Here is a 25280-nt window from a genome sequence, read left to right on the forward strand (position 1 = left end):
TTCTAATATAAATGTTTTATTTAAGGTAAAAATTGTGCACAAATAAAGAGAATGATTACACAACAATGTTCAAGACCATATTCCATACGAAACAAGAAAGTAGCAGAGATGATATGAACGAGCAGAGCACCCCTAAGAATCTGGCATACAAAGGGTCAGCTCCACACAAATACACCTTCAAAATTCAAAGCCTACACAACTGTTTACACGCCACATCCCTTCTGAATACTTACAAAAGCTGCTATTAGGCTCCACGATAAAAAATAACTTAATATCATGGCACTTAGGAGAAAATTAAAGTTTAACAATGGACTTACAGTCATTAAGGATATTTATCTCAGTGGCAACAGTTACATGTGTGAATAGAAAAAGTATATTTTCTTTGACGTTATCTATAAAAAGTTCTGCTTTGAGCACAACACAGTGCTCTTCTGAGCAGCAGAAATGCCCTTCCCTACGTAACACTATTTTGCTTGATATTGTATATGAAATTAAGGAACTGTACAGAGAAGGCTTTTCTTGCTTGAAGTAACTTCAAAGTTTACTACCAATTAAATTCCAATGTCTTAACGAGTCACATGAGTGTCAAGCACTTAAATTTATAGCTGTCTGCAGGCAGTTTCACTTCATATGAAATAACGGTGTTGAAGTTATTAGCTGCTCTTTAAAAGTAGATTGACTTTTTACATTGGAAGGTGTAAGAGAACCCATGTATAAGGAACTCTCAGGTGTAAGGCTAAGAGAACCCAACTTTCAACAGTGCAGAAGTTCAATGCTTCCCTGGAATGGAAGTCCCTCCAATTAATTCCCAGTATCTTGGTTCCTACTCACGCTGCAACGTGAAGTCCATGCTAAGTACCACACTGTGAGCTACTGTGCTTGTGCAGTCTCTCCCCTTGAAGCTAACACAGAAGTGGAAAAAAAACATACACTGGAAGATTCGTGCTGCAAATTTACAGCTTTACCACACGAGGATTTTCACAGAGATACTGACTGTACAGAAAGCTCACTAAAAGCTTCAGATAAGGTTTGCTAACTTGTGTTTACAGACATCTGAATCTGCTTTAAGTAACACCAAGTTGCCTCACAGCTCTTATTCATATAAATACAGGTTCTTTTCTTCGATGTCTCTTAATCCCTTTTCTCCAGAAATAAAAATAAAGAAATGGTACATTTGGCATTTCTTCAGCCTAAGACATTCAAAGCTACTTCCCAAATATTAAAAATAAGAGTTAGCTGTGCTGTACATTACATTGTTTGCTAACATGAAATGTAATCATTATTACCTCCCAAAAGTCCCAGTTTCAACTGTTCTATTTATTCTAATAGGAAAGCAATTAGCATGGAATCTACTACCAACACTAAAGGTTTGTGTGTTATTACAAATCACTACCTACACGTGGAAAAATTAAGGGAGTCATTGTGGACAGCACCTATTTTTTTTCTAGATGTGCTTTTTCCACTGGCAACGTGGAATGCATTTCCATCAGTATGGCAGTAAGATTTAACCATGATGATAAAAGAAGGAAACATGGTGAAACAATGCCCTTACCTTGGCCATAGCTGTAACGTGTGCAGTTCTGATACAAGACAGAAATTGTAAATGCAATAAATAATAGCATGAAGTCCAACATTCGTCAGTTTTAGCTGCCCATTCCTGCTAAATTGCACTCTGTGGATTTTAATTTCTTAAAGTATTAATTGAATTCCACTTATACCAACCCCAGCCCTCACTGAAAGGGACAGGCTCAGAAAGGCACTCTGTATCAGACTGTGCACACTTCCCCCTGTATCATTTCAGAATGAAGCCTGACTCTAATACTGAGTTAAACACCACCTTTAGGATGGATCAACGTACCTTACGAGAACAGCCAATTCTTGACCTATTCTGCTTTCCTCACTGTCAATTTAAATCTGAAGGGCAATAATAAAGCTGTAACTTCTATATCTAAGGAGAACAAGGAAATCATATTTAGATTTAGAACTACAAGTCATGAGATCTTACTTGTCTCGCTGGAATAGCAGAATTCCTTTAGTGAGATTTCATTATGTCCTCTGATGCAATTTGTACTCTTAAAGTAGTAAAACAACTTTCCTTTATCAGAAGGCTGCATTGGCAGGTTATTATAGCCAGATCCCATTGTGCAGTCAGGAACCCCAGAGACCAAGTTCAGGTTTGGCAAGACTTCTTGAAAACGTACATTTTAAATACTCTGGCAGCCCAAGGTTCAGCAGAACAATTGCCCCAGGTGATAATTGATACAAGAAGAAAACCTGTGTGTAATTCACACTCGGTGGCAACAGTACGATGACTAGTTACTCATGTTATGCTAGTGCATCCAAATGAAGAGATCTTTATCCATGCAGAGTAAAAAAACAGAGTAACAACTGGCACAGTTCAGACATGAAGAATTCAGACGCACTCCTCAGCTGACATCAAAAGAGGATTGATGTATTCAAAGCCTTCGAATTCAGACTGGTCAATCTTCTTCACAATATCGCTATTAAGATTAAAAACAGTTGTTAGTTTAGCAAAATTAAAAGTCAGTAGTATCAGCTGACAGTTCGTTTTTAACATTGAGACCTGCACAATAGACTGCAACTGAAAACATTCCCTCTCTTTTGAGCCTCCCTTTCCTTACAGTTGATACTGTTTTCTTCTAGGCCCTGTAACAATATGCGCTAACACAGGGATAAAGAATTAAGTTGGATTTCAGACCTAACTGAGGTGCATAGGTAACATTTAATACTTGCTGTTTCTGCTTACAAATTAACAAGCACATTACACAGAACCCAATACAAAACCTAAAGATGATGTATGGTAGTGGTTCAGTCAGGACAGAAGGGCATTTCCTATACAACCCCAAATCAGAACACTCAATAGGCAAGGTACCATAAAACCCCAAACCAAAACATTATCGAGCATTATATCAAGGCTTTTCCACCAGGATAAACTCACTCAATTACTAACAATTGAAAATACCCAAACAAAACACCTTTTCTTGTCCAGAGCATCAAAGATAAATCCAATCTAAATCCAACATTCCAGAAATATCACCTCTTAGCATAGTACTGAAATAAACCATGCATCAAAAACAGATTTTTTTCCTTCACACGTTCATTCCTTGCAAGTGATACCACTAACATTGTAAAATAACACTTAATCATCCTTCTCCAAACTAGGATTCTTACCCACTGATCACAGATTTTGTTACCTCATGACACAGCACTATAGTTAACCCATCCATACCAAGCCTACAAGGAGGAGACAACAGACTTTCTGTACTAAGAATACAACCAGCTGATGAATTTGTCTAACTCCTTCACTGCTTTATCAAAACATCTTAATTTTTACATTACTTACTCATCATCTGGAGTGAGCTGCACAGGTTCATTGGTGAACTGGGAATCAAAGTTATCCAGACCAAATTCGCCAGATATATTTGGTTTAAATGGAGGCACCACTTGCTTTTGCTCCATCTAAGAACGAACACACTTAGTGACATCAAGAAAGAGTTATGACCCACAGAATTATATTTAAATAAGGCCAAAAGTTACTCTCAACTTCATTCCATATTCTCTCTAAAATACTCCACTGTACTCAGTGCATGTCAAAGAGGTTCTGTATTAAGACTGTACTAAGCCAGTTAAGAGCTTAAGGTTTTATGAAGCTTTGTGGCATCTCTCACAATCAGAAGTTGCCACATCACTGCTGTACACAAAGCAGAGTCCAGCAGGCATTCACATACCAGATCCCAATCAACGTTGCGAAAAAATGGATGTCCCTGGATATCTGCAAATCCTGTCTGAGGGTGGCAGCCCAACCGCTCCTTTGGGTCCTGTGTAAGAAAGTATTTCTAAATGAGAGCCACGGCCTACGTATGAATAAAAGCATTGTTCCAAATTCTGTGAGAAATCATGAATTATCAGGAGTTCTGTTACGAGGTGCACTGAAGAACAAAGTTCGTGTTATTTATTTTGAAAAACGTTCCAATTTACAGAATATACAGAAGTCCAAACTTGAATAATATATAAACAACCACCCCATCTTCACTTATTGTTATTCAAATGGGTTTAAACATTTTGAAGCAAGTGAATTTGATTCTTCCCCTCAACAGGCAGCTTGCCTATCCAAGTTGTTTTGAGACAGTAACTGCAAGCTACTGATACATACAGCTGAAAGATTATTATAACACTTCTCTCCACTAGGAGGCTGTAACGCTGTGCTCTCAGTAGAAGCAGAAAGAAGGAAATGAGTCGACTTTAAGAGGACAGCTCTGACAAGTCCCTTATTCAAGGGAAAGAGCTTCTCTGGTTGTTTATAGATGTCATACTACCACAAATAAGCTACTAAAAATGTAAATGTCTTTAGGTACCCAGATAATGTGCTAAGCCTGTTCAATTTTCCAAGCTAAAGAAATTATTTAGAACATTTCTAAGCCTTTTAGTTTGAAATTCACTTCCAGCTCCACAGCAATAATCTAAAGCTACAGATTCAAAGACAAATATTTTAAATAAGTTTCCCAGCCTTGCTAAAATGTTACAGGATTACACCTTCTGTACCCTCTTTCTGTGCACAGCAGCTAAGGTAGATCTGCTACACATCAATTAGTCCACAACAAAACAGCCACTCTGGAGAAGTCAAATCCTCTGTTTCAGTTCTTACCTTATTAAGGAAACTCTTTAGAACACCTGCGGCTTTAACAGAAAGGGATCGGGGAATTCGGATCTGCTTTTCCAGAATTACTGCAAGAAACCAGCGTTTATATCAGCTTTCACATCTTTAAACATAGCTTAAAGGTAAACAAAGTACTGAAGTATCTGAACACTCATGGTACTTACCTTGAAAAAGGTAGTCTTCTGTGTTCTGATCAGGATTGTCAGAACTTCCAACAATATCAAATGGTGACCTGCCTGCCATCATTTCAAACATAAGCACACCGAGTGCCCACCAGTCTACACTGAAGCCTGGAATTCATAAGAGAAAATACTGATAAAGAATTTTGAGAGCAGAAAAAAAAAAAGTCTTGCTGTAGTCCTAAAAATGTTTAGAGAATACTTTTAAATGAATTATCGATAGTGTGATTATCTAGTTTTCTATTGACTAGTTAATAAAAGAGAGGTAACAGCAGTAAACAGATATTACGTGGTTTGTTATGTGAAGGATAGGAGGAAATTCTGTACAAAGAGGAAATGCAAAACCTTTAAAGGGTGACATCATAGCCTTAACAAAGTCTTAGATTACACATAGGCTTAGTCATTGCTAACCAACAGACTGTTAACTGGGGAAGGACAAGAAGGAAGTACATGATTCTTAACAGTAGCAAGACAGTTCTTATTCTATTATGCAGTGCTAAAGAAAAGAATTCCAGCAACTTAGGCTGAGACTGCTTATTGTATAAAACTTGTGAAAGGAAGGATGGACAGACAGATTTAATGTTAAGCCAGACAGAAACATTCAGTTAAGTTAGTGTATGTGCACTTCTACCTCTATTGGTATTTGGTTGTTATTTTGGTTTTGTTTTTTTGTTTTTTTGGTTTTTTTTAGTTGGAAATAATTGTGGAACATTTACAAATCTTGAGGGAAGAACGCACATCAAAGATCTGCTTCACACACTACTGGAACTTAAGGAAGAAAGGATAAGCAGAAGAAACATACACAGTAAACTGTACTCTTATCCCGCGTTTCAGGAGCCTTGTGGACTTCAACATGCATTTGCATGGACATTTTCAGTTTTTAAACACCAAAATTTGTTAAAGGGACATTCATTACCTAAGCCCTTTGTAATACATGTATTATATCACTACTGCCAAATACAAAGCTCCAAAAGTGAACACAATTCAAGGCAAGCAAGGGTATCTTTAAGAGTATATAAAACAGTTATAAACTATAATGAACTTAGAAGACTCATGCTACTCTTTAAGCTTGTTAAAAACAAGATAAGAGTGCAGAAGGTGGGATATCTGATTTGTTTGTTGTGATACTTTCAGCCTTCCCTTTGAAGGGTCCATTCACACCATGTTATCTTGGATGGGTCACAAGTCTAACAGAATTCCACTGCTAAACAACTTGAGCAAGAAGCTGAGATAACTGAAAGTTACATGGTAGACACATGGTAGCAGTGAAAAGTTTGAATTACCATAATCTTCTCCTCGAAGAATTTCAGGAGCAATATAGTTTGGAGTTCCACAGAACGTGCTTGTTGTATCGCCAGGCCTCAGCCCTTCCTAAACAAACAAACACCACCACTGTCAAAACAAGCTATGTGTAACTCTCTCCCATCACATACTTTCTAAAACTTTTACTTGCCTCCTTTCAATCTCAAAACAAAAAACCCTCTAAATTCCAGGCTGGGACATATTATTTGCTACACAAAAGCAGGTTGCAGTTAACATCTCATGAGGATGGCTTGTACCCACTGACAACAGTTCTTTAACCTTTCAGCTGGTCAACCTCGTATCTCCAACAACAGGAAACTGGGAATAACTGAGAAGTTGTGGAATGGTTCACATGCATAAAGAAATGCTCAGAAGTTTCAACTTTTTGAGTCTCTGCTTCTTTTTATTGACAATTTCTTAATTGTTGCTTTTACTACTTAGGAAGGAACTATAGCTTACCTTGCACATGCCATAATCTGTGAGTTTAATATGTCCTTCAGAATCTAACAGCACATTATCTAGTTTTAAATCTCTGTAGATTATCCCTCGTTCATGTAAATAATTCAATGCAAGGCTGATTTCAGCAGAATAAAACCTAGAACAGCAAGATATACTGATTACCCCAGCAGTCAAATAAACTCATAAAAAAAACAAGACACTCCAGACCACAAGAACAGCCTTGGTGGTACAATACTTTTTAAACTGAACCCTATCCATTCCATTGTAATTTTTAACCAGGGAAACAGGTAAGTTGTTTATAATCAGTAATTTCTTATCCACATGCAGTAATTTATACCCACAGTCACTTAATTATTTTTTCTTAATAATATTAATGTCTACTCTTATCAACCCTTTCACCTCACAACCTGAAAAAAACACACACAACAAGAACTCAACATTTGTTTAGACCACGGTGGTTCTAAAAGAAACACATTAATAACATCAGACAGGTAAACAAATACCACAGAACAGTTTTTCCATTTAAAAAAAAATCAGAATCAGACTGCAGTCATCAAGTGTAATACTAATTAACACAAGCAATCTGTTAGCGCTTCCTATTACAGTTCCTCCTTGAAACAAAGATACTGTGGCTTGCAGCATTAAGATGGGAATGCAGTCTCACATTTCTGAAATCCTTAACATCTGGAAATGGTTTGCTGTCTCACCACCATAATCTGCACTACTGCACTGTGCCAGATATCCCACTGTTCTGATGGAAGACATCTGCAATCAGACATACCTAGCATGCTCCTCTGGCAGTTTTCTCTGTCTCTGCATGTGAAACATCAGATCTCCTCCATTTACATACTCTATAACAAAGAATAACCTGAAACACACAAAAGCATATCACAAATGATTGTATACGAGGCTGAAAATTTTTCCTCTTGACTGAATATTTGCAGTGTTGTGGGTCTCTCCTGGGCAGTTCAACTCCTCCGATCTCTCTGGCAACATGGCTGGCTTCAACTTTGCATGAACTCCCTTGCTGGTTGCTTCTCCCTTCCTTTCTAGCACCCACAGCATCACAGCACCCAGTATTTCTCACATTTTCAGATATTTCCAATCTGAAAGCTTAGATGATAAACATGGCTTTTTGTTCACAAAATGCAACAGTGATTTACAGCACATTGACTTTACCTACCTAGCACGTAATCATTTAAATAGGCCTCTGATGTGCCTAACAGTATGAGTTTTTTTGAAGAAAAGACTATTATCATCTCATGTCCCTTACCTGCTTTCTGTTTGGAAGCAAGAATGCAGTCCAACAAGGAAAGGATGATTTGAAGCCTGTTCAAAGACATGTTTCTCTGTCTGAACCCAATCAATATCCTATTAAAAAAAGAAAAAAAAGCAACATTCAGATAAGTACTGCTGTACTCTGCAGGGCAAGTATTAATGACAATTAGCATAAAGATAAACTGCTGCTGATGAATGCAAAGAAGTTGCAAAGAAAGGCAGGTGAAATCAATGTCGGAACTAGAATAAAATGCAGAAGTTCTTGAATAAGTAAATCTTTACAAAATACCTTAAAGAACCATGAACAAAATCAGCAGCAAGAGCACTCTAACAGTTGACTGCAAATGGTAGCAAATTTCCACATATCAGTATGCATGCTACAACCAATCTGTAAACGTGGATGCCTGATTTAAAGAGCAAATAAGTGACACAATGAGGTTCTCCTTTGTGACAAAAAACAAAATTTCACACTGTTCTGAACATATGAAAAGAAGACTCCAACTCCTTTTCAGCCAAGCAAGCAAAAAATAATAGGAAAAATATGGAATATTTCTCCAAAGTAAAGAGGCAAGAGAAACTTAAGTGATTTCTGCATGAGTAGTGCTGTAGACTGTGCCAATTACAACAGTGATGCTGGTTGAAGTAATGGAGCTCTTGACAAAAACCACTAGCATGGGATGACTTGCTGTAAACTACGCATCTGTCAACACAGACCTCAAAAGCAGTCATCTGTCTTATGAACTTCTTGTAATGCATTTCCAAGTAACTGAATGTTTAATGCATAGGTTTTAATTCATGATGCAGACACAGATGTCTGGCTTCCCCTTTGTAACAGGTATTAAAGCTGTTCAAAAGAGTTGGCTGAGTTATTAACAAAGAGCTTACCTACCTCATCATCATTGACGAGTTCTTTCTTCACCACCTTCATTGCATAAATGCGTTCTGTTTTCTTCAATCGAACAAGCAATACTTTAGCATAACTGCCTCTTCCTATAACTCGGAGCAAATCAAAATCCTGAAGACCCAGGCTGGAAGAAGCTTTGCCACTTTCTCTTATGCCCATTGCCTACAGATAGAGATACTTCTGAGTTCATGAACAGGCTTGTCAATTTTAACGACTGTAGTTGCTGTTCTTTAAAGACAGTTAGCACTTCAAACAGAATAGAACAATAAAAACACAAGTGATTCAATGAACACTTGCAATTCTTAAACTGCACTGCCAGGAAAAGGAACAGAAGGGAAAGGGAAGAAGGCAGAACAAACAGGACAGATGAAAAACAAATGAAACTAGAAGAATTTGGATTTGGAAAACTTTCTAAATCAAAGCACATCTCAACCCAGGCTTTAAAAACAATCAGCTTGAAAGTCACACATGCGACCACCGAGTGAGCAATCCAAACATGCTCTATGTACTGGTTTTCATTTTGTGACAAGTTAAATTACTAAAGCAATAAAATAAAGAGTGCCAGAGTTGAAGATCGCTGAACACAATTAGCATGGTTAAGATACTTCACCTCTTTTTCTTCACCAACATGGTCTAAGCTCTCATGACTCGATGGATTATATGGAATCACTAGAGATGCAAGGAAAACAATTAGATCCATGGAACACAACTCGATTTTCTTTCTCTTAAAAATTTCCACTCGTTAGTTGAATCAAGGAGAAACAGCTTAAATGTACCTATTATATGCTTTCAAAACTGGTATTTTTTTGTTGTTGTTTTTAAGCTAGCAAAATCATTCTTTTGCAATACTGCAATAACAACTGTTATGGCTAATATAACGTTGTGATTATATTTGGAAATCTATTTAGACTCTCCTTGACACACTGTATCTTGTGCCAAATAACATTTGTTGTTGTTTAACAAATCACTGTCCATTAAAACTGAAACACCAGGAACTCTTGTTTAATTTTTTTCCACTGTAACTTTGTTTACTGCCTTTTTGTTTGCTTAATGATGTTTAAAGTACACTCCTTACTGATGGAAAAATCTAAGTATCAGACTCGATTCTTTGCAACAGTTTGTCAAACTGCAAGACGCAGGAAATAGGAGATTTTATACTTAAGTTCCCCTTAGTTTTTAAAGCAGCTGTCCTCTTTGTCTTGCCCAACAAAAAGAAGTAAAGCAGAATTCTTAAAGCAATTTGCTTAAAGTTATTCTGTTTCATATTAAAACCCATGTTCATGTTTCAAGAGGGAAGCATTGATCTTACCTGATTCTACGTTATCCGGATGCACCGATGGATCCATAGGCATTATTGGTTCCTGCAAATTTGCACAACATTTGTTTAACAGATTGTGAAAAGCATCTGAGAGACAATAAAGAATCTCTGAGAAATATAATCTGTTTTAGATGAATCCACATAACTACTGCTCTAGTCCATACAGTATAAAAAGAATCACCATAGACCTTATTTTTCCTGCTTTCCAGAAGTTATGGCAAGTTGCTAGAAGCTATTGAAGAAAACTTCATACAGCAGGGAGAAGGTAGTAGATTAGATGCAAAATGAGACAGAAAATTGCACATACTTCAGCAGCTTTATTATCCAAATAAATTTATGAAATTAAGTCTTCCAGCTGTCCATTTTTAAACATTAAACTGCAAGTGGTATTTACATATTGCTTTTTGGGGACTTGAGAACTAAAGATGATTGCATCACTTAGGAGGAGGTCAGAACTATTGTGCCTTGCCTTCCTTTTCTATCAAACAAAATGGTCTAATAATCTAACAGATGTTTAGAGAATTTACTTGTATGTCACTCTGAATATGTGAAATGTAATATATGTACACGTTTATGTACATACGTACACGTTCATATAAACACTATGTAACTACATGTCATATTTACCTTGCTTTTCACCATCTGACACAGAAATAGACAATCTATACAAGAATTAAGACCTTCCTGTTACTGAAATGCTATTTTGCTAAGCATCTCTTCTATTTTCTTGTCATGTAATGCAGTAGCCATAAAGAATTACAGCCTTTTTAAGCTTTATCTACTGTGATTGTTTGCTGAGCATAGTTTGAAAGCCATTTAGTATGAAACAAGCTCCTTTATTTCATTTATTGTTGCTTTTTAAGACAACATTTCAGATAAACCTTACTTACTGGTTGTAGTGTATGACGACCACAGTCAGTATTGACTAGTTTGTGACACTTCTTGTGAACAAGGAGTTTGCAGTTGATGCATTTATACCCCTGGCGACCCAGGCCCCATATTCGGTCTGAGCAGATGGCACAGTGAGCTCGCTAGAAGAATAAATCAATAAAACTGATTAAAAGCAAAGCTATATAACAGAAACTATTCAGCCACATTCCCATTACTGAAGAACAGAGGATAGGAGATCAGAAAAACCCCTACTCAAGTTGCTACTGTACCAGAAAAGCCTATGACAGAACTTTAAGATAGAACAAGCAGATACAACATAGAAAAGCCCAAGAATTACAAATGAACAATAAGCAGCGACTGCTTATCAGAAAGAGCACATTTACATGGGAAGGTGCAGGCACAGTCAGCCTCTTCTGCTGCACGTGGACCCAGAGAGATGTGCGTCAACTGCAGGTCAAAAGCAGTGCAGATGAATAAGCAGGCTCCTGTGACCAAGCTAGTTTGCTAGGTCTCATTATCTTTATGTAGAGGAGTCCTTAGATTTGAAGAGAGAAAGGCAGGAAAGCAAAAGCTTCAGCACAGTTAAACCACCAACTAAGAGGAAATGGGAAGATCACCACCCACTGAAGGACACTCATAACTCTAAAGAACCATGAATGCAGGGCACCAACAAAAGCAAGTGTGATGGTGCCTTTAGCCTTTGACCGGGAAGAGGTCAATGAATATTTCCCAGAGCATTGCTTATGTAAAAAATATTAAATGAATAATGCTGAATACGAAGTTTAGAAGAGATAATTTTGAGAGTTCTTTAAGCACATGATTCACAGCTTAGAGAAAAAGGAAAGAATACTGAAGCTGTCAAGGAACCTTGCTTATTCAATTCTTATTTTATCTAACTTTTCAGATACAAGCCGCAGATAGCTCTCTTGATTCTCAATCGTCTTTGGCTATTGCTTATTTAAAGTATTAAAACTGGCCAGTTATTTTCAATTGTTTCTACACCATCATAAGCAGATGCTAGAGAAACATCTCAGGTTTTGTTTAAGTCGTGAAGGAAAACTGTGCATCATAAGCAACTCGACGCATGCTTAAACAACTGCAAATGCACTTTCAGTTCAATCATCTAATGCCAGTGTTAAAGTCTGCCCTCCCCGGAGATTTTAAGGGATCACCAGAACACTTCTGTGACAGCGTAGTTACAGAGTACACTGTAAAGTGAATTGCAACTATTTATGTTTTTAAGAGCCTAATTTTATATGGATAAAGTTTCCTGAAACTACAGTTACCAGCATCTAAGAACTACAGGCAGCCAACAGCAATTAGAATAAATCTACCTTTTTATTTTTTTCAAGGCAGTAACATTAAAATTATAAAAGTAAGACAACCCTGGAACATGGTTTTAAGTACCCAACAAGAGTCTCACCCTGTTAAATCGTTTGGCTTGGAAAGTGTGACCATTTGCACAATAGAGCTTTCGCCACCGGCGGGCGCCACGGCGATAAATGGATTCTAAGAGGAAAAACATACGATTATATCCATAAATGATATAAATACAGAACTACAGTACTTTCTTACTGGTGCTTCTGTGTACAGTGATTTGCAGAGTAAAGTTTCATTCCTGCAGCCTTATAGAAACACAAAGTATTTTCTTCATTTTTCCAATTTTGGAGAAAACATCAAGCAAAATACTCTGACCATCTGAAAGTTAATTCTGCCTTTCCAAAGTTAAAAGGCGGAGTGAGTCAAAAGGAGGAAAACTGTCCAAACAACACAAGCACTTGTTTGCAAAACATGCACATACCTTACTTAATTCAAGGAGGAGCTGTGGGAGGGAGGGAAGAAGGTCCATTTCAGGAGCATGTCCTGTTATGGCTGCATGCACAAACCCTCCAGTATCTTAGGTCCACAGCTGCCACCATTTTCTGACCTTTTGTTTGTCTCATTACAGGCATTTCAGGACCCAAAACTGAAAACTAGAATATGCAAAACTACCTCAAGTTGAAAAGCTATTTCAGATGTAGCCTAGAACCTTTCTTTCTCCCCTTCAGAAAGGCAGCATTAATCCTACTGCCATAGTTAACATTTAAGCATGCACACTGACATTTGTCAAGAACTTGGATATCAAGCTGACAGATGTGTGCATGCACAGCATACCCATCATCTTTTATACGATGAATATCAACAGCATAGAAGCCTACATTAAACATACGGAAAATCACCTCTCATGGTTAGTACATTTACCAGCATGACAAAGGTGTTCACAAAATATTCCTGATATTACTCAAAGGTTGGTCTGAAATTGATTATTTGACACCTCATTACAAGTGGTTACAAGTCTTTGTTCACATCAGTCAGCGAGCAATCTGGCAACTACTAGAGACAAGAATAGAATGGAAAACTGCCATGGAAGAGGCAAAAGCAAGGAAAGCAGAGACACGTGGAGAGTTAACAGAAACACAAAAATGCTTTATTAACAATGACTCAGAAATGACAAACAACATTCCTTTTTAATATTTAAGCTGTAGAGATTTGTGTTATTAATAGTCATAAGCACAGGAAATCAAACAATAGAGTATCAACCTTTTCTAGAATACAGATTACTTATTTTAAGTATGCCCAAATGAAGATGCCTACTTACTGTCTTCTCCTGGGCAAGGCATGCCAGGCCGTTCTGGTACACAGGGAAACACTGCAAGAAAAATATCAGCTTCTTATTAATCTGTTTCATACAGAAGACAATTCTTTGGGTTAAATACAACACCTACATAGTAAAAAGGCAACAGAAAATTGCTAAAATGCATTCTAACAGCAAGCAAGAAAAAAAGATGCCACAAAACCCTGTACTGGACATAACAGTGATCCAAGTGTGAAATACAACTGGACAGCGGAGTAAGGTAACTTGTGTAAAGATGCTGGCAACAAGTAGTGAGGCTGGTTTCTCAATTGTCCAATCACTGCAGTGGGTATTTGGAAATCTGGACTGTAGGTGAAGCACATTACAGTGTTCCAGAACAGCCAAGTATGATTTTGCCTACATTAGTTCTTTGTTTCCATTGTATTTAGCTGCAGTAGGAAAAGAAAACTTGGGAAAGTTAGCCCTGGTGCATATTTATTGAGAAGCCAATCAAGCAGAAGTAAATGGAGACAAGACAGATCAAAAAGCAGAATAATAAAAAACAGAGATACACATATAGGAGCAGATGAAATCATTTTTACATCTTTTTTCCTTTCTTAATTCCATGAAGAACACTGACAAGTACTGACAGCTAAAACGGCTGACGTCGTCTTTGGCATCCTCTTGACAGACCGCCACAATAGACTTTAACTGAAGAAGACAGAGTAGTGCAAAAGACACTGATAACATGAGGAAAAAATTCCTGTTCTCCGTAGGTGCAAACATTAGAAGTAATACATTAAATTTTACTGTACCATGAATTAGAAGTTCTGAATCCTTGTTTAGTTCATACAACCGAAACGCCTCTTCTAACTCCAGCTGTGAAGAAACAGTACATGGGTCTCCTGAAAGAAGAAAACATCACAAAACTCGGTCTAATTAGTTCCGTGTGGTTCAGCAGCTCCCTCGCAGTTGTTCCTAAGATAATTATTGTATCAAACCAAAGCAATACCCTCGGCGTGGTAGCGTTTCTGTCATTTTTCATCATATTGCACATCACTGTCCCATTGGACAGACTTGGCACTCAGCTGCCTACCCACCCCATAAACACAAAGTGAAGAGTGTGGAAGGAGCAGGAACATCCCTATTCATTCAGACTCACTGTGAACCAACAAACCAGTTTTTCTTCATTTGTTTTTGACACCTGTGCAAACAGCTTGTTTCTTTCTGACAGAAGAAAGGGAGGCTCACAAAAGAGCATAAGCAGTGCTTCAGATTGCACACAACATTTACAGACTAGAAAGGAACCTTCATAATTAAATCTGACGTGCTTTTTCAAATTGGTGACCACAAGTTAAAAACACAATGCTCTATACCTGCAACAACTCTTGTGTTGTTGTGTACTTGTGTACATAGCTTGGGAAAGCTGGTGATAGCAGAAGAGAAAACCTGCTCAGATTCTGAAGACCACGGTGTTTGACACAACTGATCACATAGCACTTCCAAAAGCAACTTGAGTCCCTGTTTAGCTTTGAGCTCTCAATAAATTGGCACTCACCCAATTCTGAATAAGAAATCTGTGGCAAGGGGAGGAAAGAGGCCTATAAGCACCATCTACGCTAATCACTGCATACAGTTACTAATCACTGCCTTTTATGTATTGCATCAAGTACTCAGCTGGCTAAAATAACAACAGCTATTCCATAATTTAGATGTCTTTGGTGTGGCTCAAAACTTATGTTCAGAACACAACTCCACTAAGAAAACAAGAGTTACAAGTAGGCTTTTCAAAACATGCCTAACATATACACAGCTCAGAGTGGAAAAACAGAGAGAGGACTGAACTTTTTTCAACTGATATAAAATATGACCTGCATAAATGATGTGCTAAAGATTAACAACATTTCAAGGCTAAAATTTCTATGGAAAGCCACTATACATCATTCAGCCGAGTGTTTTCTCCAAAGTATTTTCTCTTTTAATACTTTTTAAAGGGTTGTTTTTGAATAGCTGTATGTTATAAGACTCAAGACTCAAAGCCAATTCACTCAAAATGCATTTTCTGGTTCTATGCACAACTATATACAATAATCTGTAAAAGCAGATCTACATATTTAAGTGATCTGAACCAACAAAACTATGCTTAAAAGGACACTGGAAAGCCATTACTTTTGGAGTCTGAGTTACTAAAAACATACAGTTTATCTCACAAAGGCAAAGGAATGATGAAAGGGAGAGAAGAGCTAGAAAGCTGAGCACCGTGCTGATCAAAAACGTGTTGGAAACTAGGCAGCAAGGATCGATTTACCTTCTTCATCAATCCACTTCATGGTGAAAAGCTGCTCGTTGTCAAAGGAGCACATGTCTCGAACTTCACTGCACAGCCCCTCAAACGAGATGGAAGGTTCGAAATACGTTATCATGATGTCCCTGAGAAAGAGAAAAATACATTTGAGAAACTGTGCCATGCTGTAATACGCAGCATTTCATCTTCACCTCTATCACCTTCCATGCCCCACTAATATAAAACCCACCTCCTGCCACAGCCCCTTAGAAAAAGAATCTTTAAGCAATATTAGTAAGCCGTGAGCATCAAGATTCCTTCCTACAGCATTCAGGCTCCAAGTAATTCTTATTACTGATTATTTGACATGTATTTCTCCCATTATCTGCTTTTGAAAACATGAAGATCTAAATCCCCAAATGACTTTGAAGCTGTGCAAGTTGTAGATTTTAAGTACACGCAGCGATGAAATATGTTATTCCACTGGACACTGAATAATTAAATGCTGCAATAATTTTGAAGGGCATTTCTAATGTACTGCTGGTAAGAATGTATATATCTGCTCCAAGTTCTAAGTGTGTGGATGGTTTGAAATACTCATGAAAATTATTAAACAGCAGATCAGAGGGAAAGAAGTTGCAAATATTGAAAGCACCTTTGAAGAGACATGGGTGATGCTTCCCCACAATGACAGGGAAGGTGAACACAGAAGCACATACTTAGAATTAAAATGTACTGCTTTACTGTTATGCAGAACTGGTATTTCTGTTTTAATTAAGACTGAGAGTGGTGCTTTAGAAGCATTACCATAACACGCTGACCCACTGCCCTGGTATTTGCTGGGCCTTCAAGGGGAATAGGTGACTCTGGGTCAGTCCTTTACACAAAGGATGTCAGAGGTACAGAGCAAAGGAAGGTGGAAAGAAAGAGAAAGAAAACAGGGCAGTATACAACACTACCCTCCAAACAGCTCATAAGCCCAATGTTTGAGAACGGATGTTCCCAGAAAACACATGGAGAGCACAGACCCAGAGCAGCACAGCAGCTCTGCAAATCCCACACATCTAACAGCACGTTACTGACATGCAGCCATCTACCAAAACCCACAAGGCTCTATTAGGAGGCAAAGTCCCAACCTGTATTTCCTGTTTTTCAGGGACCTACGTTTTAGGCAGGAGATAAGGCACTGCTTAGCAACTTCAGTGAATTTCAGCTAAAGTTCACCAGCCCTCATCTCATTCATCTTTTAGTGCAGGTTCATTTCTTAAGTAAAAAAGGAAGTTCTGATGGGCACCATGAAGTCAGAGCTGAACGTCTCGGCTTTCCCAGTGTGTGCTGTCACTGAGCCTGCAGGTGGTGGGAGAAGGGATGCTACATGGAGCAGGGGCTGTGCAAAATTAGTAAGCTATGTAAAAGAATAAAGGCAGTGTACTGCGGACCATAGCCTGCTGCCTTGTATAAGAAAATACAAAACACTTTCTTTCACAACGACAAGAGGAAAAAAAAAAATCCTTCACTCTGATAAAATCAGTGAGTAAGCTGCTGTTCCACAGGCCTGCCTGTTCCAAAGCTATTCTGCAGCACAATATCCTTGTTTGCCTCCTCATGACACACACAAGGAACTAGAAAGCAGTCTGATTCCTGACAGCCATTTCCACATCTGGATGCTTTAGTTATCTCATTACAGGAAGCGCTGTGTGTTTTAAGACTCTGTAGGGATTATTTATCTCTCTGGAAGACCACAAGCCTCAGCACCACCTTCCCCATGTCTCCTCTGCGACCAGGCAGCTTCTTTCTCATGCTTTTATTTCTCATCTCACCCACCAGTCACAAGGAGCAGCCCTTCAGCAACAAGAACAAAGGGAAGAACACAATGCTGACAGTTAAACGCAATTGAATAAGTGCACCTCACTTCTCAGTTCTACAGTCAGGCTTCTGTGGGAGGCTGCCACTTGGTTATCTGGAGCCTAACACAGCTATCACACATTACATTTGTGAACATACATAGATATCCAGTCACGTATTAATTACATACCCACACAGTCATCATACACCTGGCTTAATCTTTTGATTATGCTTAGTGGCAGCTCACTGACATTAACTCGTGCAAGGCTCCTGGCGCATCCTGCTGCTTGGAAGCAACTTTTAGAAGCTCTTTAAGCCGAGCAAACCCTCCTTTACATTCACTTTACATTCGAGGGACAACAGAAGACTGTATGAAAACTGTATGAAAAGCCTAACCTGCGTTCCAGCCTACACAGTTAAACCAGTGCAAAATCTGCTGTAAGAGCCAGCAGATCTAATCATGACAGAGAGATGGCTCAAGATACGTGTATATCTATCTGTACTTGATCAATGCTATTAGTCCTATAGGATTCATAAGGAATAGGCAGCATATCGCCCTTATTGCTCTCAGCCACAACACAACCCTCCTCCCCTGATATCTCTCATACTGGAGTGACAAAAAGCACCTACAACAAATGAGATAAGACAGAAAGTAAGCTCTTAAAAGAATATTAGAGACCTGAAATGGTTGTAATTGTAGTTGCTGTGTAAATGCTGCACTTGTTGCCTTATCGACAAAAAAAGAATGTAAACATCGGGTATAATAAATTCCTAGGAACTGCTGCTACATCCAGGGCACAGATTACGGGAACTTTACATCAGATGAGGCTATTTCCAGCATTTCAAACAATCAGCCCTACAACAAGCACGATTTACCTGCGAGAAGGAAACATCAGGGTGAACCCAACCTAGTTCCCAAGTCTCCGGGAATTCCCATCCTTTTATTCCCACCATCTCCGTTTGTTTTAGGAAAATTTTCCTGCCCGGTTTTACATGTTTCATGAATTTAAGATAAAGAACTACCACCGCATGGCTGAATGAAACAAAGACCCTTCAAAGAGCTCCTCATGAAAGCTTTTGTCTCGGCTGAGAAAAGCAATTAGGCTCCTGGCCAGACCTGGGGTGTTCTGGGGCTGCATGAGCAGCACTTGAGCCACACAAGAGCCTGACCACCACGTTCCACACTTCTATTACAAGGAAATTAAGAGAAATTAACATTTTCTGATTAATATTTCCTGTAAAATCCTCTAACCGACTGCCACCTTCATGCAGTCTGTGTGATGAAAGGGTAAACATCGCCTTTGATATCTGCACTTAGATCCTTAGTCTGCAGCTACTCCCAGTGCAAGTCAACTGCTCTGCTTTGATTTCTGCATCTTGACAGCGCTGGTTTGAGAAGTGGGCATGAGACTGACAGTCAGGGGAGCAGATTGTTAAGATCTCAAACCAAACAACTGCCAAGGTATTCAAGCTTATCTGTTTGTTTGTTAACCAGCTGCCCATATGACTCAGTGTCACGATTAAAAGCAAACCAACAATGGTGTTAACCGAGACTCAGCAGATGAAACTCGAAAGAAACATTCCAATGCCGGTGAAATCACTGCCTTGTATCTGAAGTGCCACGAACCAGCATTCCTGTCCAGAGTTGCAGTTTTCCTGCTCACTCCCACAGCTGCTTTATCTCTGTTCCTGCACCACAGCTTCTCATTGCTAAGGCAAGAATTTGTATGAGTGCATGTGGAAATGACTGAGATTAAAACTGACCCAGCAGAAGAAAAATAAACGTGTTTAATCCAAAGCACTTTCCACATCGGTTCACTGTCCAACCACATGAGTATTAGCAGCTGGCAGCCACATCTTCGAGGAAAGGTGGATTGATGAGACCACAAAGCAAAGATCTGAGAGTTTAATGTAGTTATTCTGACAGGTTTCACAGGTCCTTCAGAGCCACAGACGGTGCCAGCCTGCAAAGCTTTGCTCAAGAAAAGCCCCAAATCAGACACAGGTCAGAAACAAAACGCTTAAAATACCCAGATTAAACACTTTAAATGCCCAGAGTGGCTTTTGTATTGCATTTATATTATATCCTTGAAGCCATAAAGCCAGATGTATCATCTTTACGGCCTCCCCCTCACTCCCTCACTCACTCACCCCTTATAGTAGGCTTTCACTCGGACCTGGTGGGCGCTGTCCCCTCCGAGGCCTCCCCCGCCGCCTCCCGGAGCCGCCATGGTGCTGCTGCTGTCCCGCTGCGTCGGCATCACACCGCACCGGGCGGCACCGCGCAGGGCAGCGGGAGGGAGAGCGGCGGGACGAGGGGGGCGGAGGCGGCCTCACAACCGCTCCGCTGGACCCACGGGCCCGGCCCTGCAGCACGACGACGGCCCAGAGCGGGCGGAACCACTCGTGGGGGCAACATACGCTACGTGGGTTCTTCCTGCGGGTCTCAGCACGTACCTGTGGAGTGGAAAGCTGCACCGGGAAAGGGAAGAAAGGGGAAGCAGCAGCAGCAAGGAGGGTCCCGGGTCTCAGTGAGGGAGCCGAGCCGCCCTGCGTTAGGTGGGACACAACGACACCCCCCTAGACTTGGTACTTACCTGCGCTACGTCGGCTTGGCGCCATGAAGGCGGCGCTGTGAGGGATGGCTGTAACCAACAGCCAGGGGGCGGCTGGGAGAGAAAGCAGAGCTTAGCACACACAAGTTGAGGTTTCCAAAGTCTGCTGAGGGGTGTTGTAAGTTTGTGCGGAGATAAGAGTTGATAGGTGGTTAAACAATTAAGGGTAGTCTTCACCACTCGGCACTCACTTGCATAGGTATGAGCTCAAAACAAATGGCTCAATGCGCTGTTAACAGCTACAGAACACAGTGTTGGGGTAGCAAACAGAACTTTTTGATGAGGCCACAGCATACTGCTGCTTTACATCAAGGCCAGGGAATACCAGGCTGCAATGGTGCATTTGGCACAGTAGAAAGCAAATGGAACGAGAAAGGGTAAACATCCTGCTGCAGGTGTATGTGCTGATGTGCTACTGACAGCCAAAGGGAAGGAAAAGGGCCTGAAAGTGACATCCAGAGTTCAATGAGGGCTATTAAAATACCAGAACACTCCTGTGTCCCCACAGGGTGGCACTATGACTTCTCCTGTCAGGAACAGCTCAGACAACCCTGTGTGTTCCTCTGACATCCCCAGCCCTTCAGATGGCTCAATATTCATCCAATATCTCATCATACTGAAGGGTAGATAAGGCAGCTCACTCAGGCTCCATTAAGGCAGGCAGTGAGATCAAAATGATGCTGGTTTTGTGTTCCCATTCACCACTACAGACCTGTTACATTGGAAGCAGCTTGTCAGACCCTATAGGGATAATCCCACAGCAACACACAGGGTGTTAGAAACAATGACAACTCCTATATCCAACTGGGGAGACATGCAAGGACCATTAAACGTATTTCTGATGCCAAGCATCATAATCCAGCATAATGAGGCAGATTTCTTCCCTGCTCTCACAGCAGAGGGTTTCTTTTCTGTATGGTTGGGAACATAAGCAGCTTTGATGATACTGGTGTGTGTGGAAAGTCTGTGTGAACGCTGCGAAACTCTAAAATACAAAACACATTCCTTCATCACAGACAAACAGTCCTGAATTTGTCACAATGAGACTTGTGTTAACCTGTTAACCTGGTATGGCGTGACGGCTACTTGTCCTTATGGAGAACTGACAGCACAGAGCAGCTGCCACCACCCACAGGCTGGAATTAACGATGTAATGAAGCAATTACGGTCAGTTCAGAGGAAGAAGCTGCCTTCCCCATTGCAGGGAGAGACTGAAGAGCTGGTGAGCAGACACCTTAACCACCCAGCAGCCCCCTCAAAACAGCCTCTCACCTTCAGCTTTCCTGCTTTCCTTGCTGGCTCTTTCTACACACACATCCAAACCAGGATATCTACCTCAGCACAGCGGGCTCTGACAGACGAGGCGACAAGATGGCGGCGGAGGCCATCACCTGCCCCGCCACACGCAGCGCGCCTGCGCAGCTCCGCCCCCTTGAGGGAGGCGAGAAGATGGCGGAAGCGGAGTGAGCGGCTCGGCCGAGGCGAGTGTGGCGGAGGAGGGGGAGCGGCAGCGGCAGGCCCGGGCCGGGCTGCGGTGGGGCGGGGCGCGTAGGCGGGGACCCGCGCCCTGACAGCGCTCGGCCGCGGGCAGGACCGGGATGGGGGCGTCCCCCCGCCCCTCTGTCAGCCTGCAGCCGGTTGTGCTGGGCGAGGCCGTGGCGTGTAGCGGGCAGTGCCCTCCCCTCAGGGCTGCCTCATGGCTCTGTCTGTGCCTCAGGGTGGGCTGGGTGGCATGCAGCAAAAAAGCCTATTTCTTATCTATTGAAATGCACTTTTCTTATCTATTATGCACTGCCCAGGGAGGTGGTGGAGTCACCAACCATGGGAGTGCTCAAGAAACGTTTAGATGTGGTGCTGAGGAATATGATTTAGCCTGGAAGTATTGGTAATGGTTGGACTAGATGATCTTCTAGGTCTTTTCCAACCTTGATAATTCTGTGATTCTGTGATCTATTGAAAACAGAACCACCCCCTTGTAACTCCACGGTTTGGCTGAAGGTGGTTTGTAGTGTAGCTGAAGTGGGGAGCTGAGATTGTATTCTGGTGTCTCCCAGGTTCACATAGAACTGCTCTTAGAGGTTACATTTATGGGGATTATGGGAGATCACTTTTTTTTTGTGCCCCACATGGGTGGGCGTTCTAGGGAGAGGTGATGAATGAAACGAGTAAATATTTTAAATGTGAATAAACCTACTGGTTTCCCCATGGTAACTGCAGATCCAGTGTTGGCTTTTACTGTGTGGCTTACAGAAAGCTGAAGTTTCTCAGGTGGGAGTGGTGCCTTACATAGATGTGCACTGTGCTGGTGGTGTCATGGTGTGCAGCAGCAGATGCTTATGGCCTTCCTTCCTTTGGATATTTGGTCTTTAAGTCTCAGAACAGGGAGAGAACAAAAGCATCTGAATATTTCCATTATACGTGGTGTAACTTGAAGTTTCGTGCTCTTTAATATAGTCGCTGTTTGAATAAATACTTTTAAATGCAGTTTTCTGCTGTGCTTTGTATCTTGGACTTGCTTTTATATGCACAGTGATTGTTCAAAGCCAGAGCTGTGTGTATTCTAACGCTTAGCTTTAAGTGAACACCTTTGAGGATCAGCTGCACACAGTGTTGTGAACAGTCCCAGCTCGTTTATCAAACTCTGTAAGCTGGGAATTTGGCCTTTTTGATGTTTCTGAGAAGTTAACGACCAATTTCAGAAGACTGTATTTAGTTGTATCTGAGAACTGGTTATGGTTACATATACAGCATTGCTTTGATGTACTTCTCCTTGCTGTAAATGAGAATGCCACAATGCTTTTCATGCTTTCTGTTATAAGAGATCTGTCAAATTGTTAATGCACGCTGGGTTTTTTACTTTAAAAAGTGTATTTTGTCAATTTTCTTAAGCTTCCTGCCTTTCGCTTTATGTGGGGAGAAGCTTTGGATGGCGTCAGCATTGAGGCAGCTCGGTGTTGTTTCAGCCTTCAGCTGGGGTGGGCTTCTGGTTCAGCTACTGCAGAGAGATACATTGCTTATCTCAGTAATAAGCTTTAAATGTGGCTAAGAGGTAAAGACATCTGATGTTGTTAGGCTAGTTTAAACAGTTGTGTAACTGCTGAAACAAGCTAGACAAGTTATAGGTGTAAATATTTCGATGTGTCTTTAATGCCCTCTGGAGGAGACATAATTTTTTCAAGGTACTTTACATTAGCATTGTGTGAAAGTCATTTGAAGTGGTTTCAGAAGTGATGTTGTTCTTGTTATGACTGAAACGGTTCATTTGTCTGTGCTAGCTTGTGCTCTCCTGCAGGTGGATAAATGGCATCTGAAATACACAACGGGTCTGAATATCTAACAACAAAGCCTTACTTCCCTTCACTTTTAGTGGTAGGGTCTGTGCTTTGAAAGCAAGCTTCATTGCCACAAACCTTCAGTGTCAAAGATAGCAGATATCCATGCAGTAATGGGCATGAGGTCTGTTGGGGACCGCACATCTGAATCATTGATTTTGCTTTGGTAACAAAACATTTCCAGTTAACCATAATATTAAAACTGAAAAGTAAGCTAAGATGAACAACCCTCATCCATTGAGATATGAGAATCATTTTGGTTGTACTGAGAATATTTTGGGAGAGAGATTGTATTCTGCCACAGAAGGCAGTTCTGTTAGGTTAGGAAAAAGTTGTCAGAGGTGCTTTTAGGTATTTTTTTTCTGTGACTGTTGTGACTGGCTTTTGTCAGTGAACTGCTTCCATTTCAATTCTAGCAGGCTGGACAAACACTGCTCAGCTATGGAGAATGAGCCAAGCACAACAACATGTTCTGCATCTACAACCACCATTACTACCACCTCCACGTCCCGGACGCAGCTCCCACAGATCTCTGTCTACAGTGGCTCTGACAGACATGCTGTCCAGGTACTGGGACACCAAATGCTGTTTCCTGTCCTGTACAGTGCTCTCAAAATTTTGCACAATACTTTACACAAAATAAGTGCACAAAATTAACTTTCCATTCTTAATTGCCGTCTCCTTTCTCAATGTCTGGCTTAATGTTTTCATGCTGTTTCATTACTGTTTAGTAAATTATCTCAGACCACTTAAGGATAGGGCAGGGTATAGGCCTGCCTTCCAAATAATGAGAGAAAAATCTGATGTGAAACTTTGGTTTTATCAGTGTTCCATAAGGATACGGATTATTAACATAAAATACTAAAACATAAGGGTGTTTATTTGACTTACGTTGACTATTGGGATCCAGAGATATCCTTGTGTGTGCAACTCTTCTCCTTGGATCCACCTCTATTTTACTGATCTTTAAATAAGATAGCCTGGAATTCTGTACAGCACTTTCTGCTGGCTTTGATAATGGATCTCACATACTATACGCATCTTCCAGAAGATGGAACATTGTGTAGGAAGTGATCTGAGAGTGTAAGACATGTACAGTATAATTTGTGACATTACAACAGTGGATTGCTCAGGCTTTGTTTGTAAACCTGGGTGTATTTATAGTGACTGTGTTTGGTAACTTTTTTGAGAAAAGTGGTGATGGAGCAAATTCAGTATTATCTAATTAATGTGAAAAGGTATTCTTTGGCTTTATTTCCTCACACAGGTAAACTTCAGCATCGTGTCAGCACAGTGTGTACTTTATAATTGTAATAATTACCTACTGATTCATCACAGGTTATTCAGCAGGCCTTGCATCGTCCTCCTAGCTCAGCTGCTCAGTACCTCCAGCAGATGTACGCAGCCCAGCAGCAGCATCTAATGCTGCAGACTGCTGCTTTGCAGCAGCAGCACTTAAGCAGTACCCAGTTTCAGAGTCTGGCAACTGTACCACAGGTGAGATTGAAGATTGCTGAACAGTAGTGGTTTGCTACTTTCTGGAGTAGGACTACAATTCTAGAGCATTATCAAACATAATAA

At 40.5% G+C, this 25280-nt stretch overlaps 2 protein-coding genes across 12 annotated transcripts in view; one reads left to right on the plus strand and one right to left on the minus strand.

The window, feature by feature from the left end:
* Positions 1 to 21770, minus strand: PRKCI (protein kinase C iota). Of its 4 annotated transcripts, none has more exons than XM_085513344.1 (18): positions 21703 to 21770; positions 15932 to 16053; positions 14439 to 14528; positions 13648 to 13698; positions 12433 to 12518; positions 11009 to 11149; positions 10110 to 10161; positions 9411 to 9469; positions 8786 to 8962; positions 7892 to 7989; positions 7400 to 7486; positions 6619 to 6754; positions 6141 to 6228; positions 4843 to 4968; positions 4667 to 4746; positions 3750 to 3839; positions 3365 to 3480; positions 1 to 2501 (listed from the first exon to the last, which is right to left on the minus strand). In XM_085513344.1, exons 1-18 carry the CDS (start codon positions 21753 to 21755, stop codon positions 2414 to 2416), a joined length of 1740 nt encoding a protein of 579 aa, XP_085369470.1. In that variant the 5' UTR covers positions 21756 to 21770; the 3' UTR covers positions 1 to 2413. The 4 variants fall into 4 exon arrangements, with proteins under 4 accessions (XP_085369470.1, XP_015727463.1, XP_085369471.1 ...); XM_015871977.3 differs by lacking the exon at positions 21703 to 21770 and adding an exon at positions 19904 to 20121; XM_085513345.1 differs by lacking the exon at positions 21703 to 21770 and adding an exon at positions 19517 to 19691.
* The window catches only part of PHC3 (polyhomeotic homolog 3), a 23640-nt gene continuing 20083 nt past the window's right edge, over positions 21724 to 25280 (plus strand). For 6 of the 8 annotated variants that reach the window (XR_014933400.1, XR_001557303.3, XM_015871965.3 and 3 more), the window contains exons 1-3: positions 21724 to 21848; positions 24119 to 24266; positions 25038 to 25196. Coding sequence is in view for 6 of the 8 variants with exons in the window: in XM_015871965.3 (XP_015727451.2) it covers positions 24141 to 24266; positions 25038 to 25196 (285 nt within the window). In the remaining 2 variants the exon portion in view is untranslated. Of the gene's footprint in view, positions 21849 to 24115; positions 24267 to 25037; positions 25197 to 25280 lie in introns of all 8 variants that reach the window. The other 2 variants (XM_015871966.3, XM_085513339.1) reach the window with 1 other exon arrangement.

Source organism: Coturnix japonica, chromosome 12 (genome assembly GCF_054131305.1).
Source record: "Coturnix japonica strain WE chromosome 12, WE-NBRP24, whole genome shotgun sequence".
NCBI classification, from domain to species: Eukaryota; Metazoa; Chordata; class Aves; order Galliformes; family Phasianidae; genus Coturnix; species Coturnix japonica.

What these genes read in the sequence shown, in the direction of transcription:
- PRKCI (XM_015871977.3), bottom strand. Translation starts at nt 20,013, where the DNA reads ATGCCGACGCAGCGGGACAGCAGCAGCACCATGGCGGCTCCGGGAGGC. An exon ending in CTGCCAGAGGAGCATGCTAG is followed by an intron (nt 6,755 to 7,399) that starts GTATGTCTGATT and finishes TTGCTGTTCTAG; the next exon opens with GTTTTATTCTGCTGAAATCA. An exon ending in CAGATTATGGCATGTGCAAG is followed by an intron (nt 6,229 to 6,618) that starts GTAAGCTATAGT and finishes TTGTTTGTTTAG; the next exon opens with GAAGGGCTGAGGCCTGGCGA.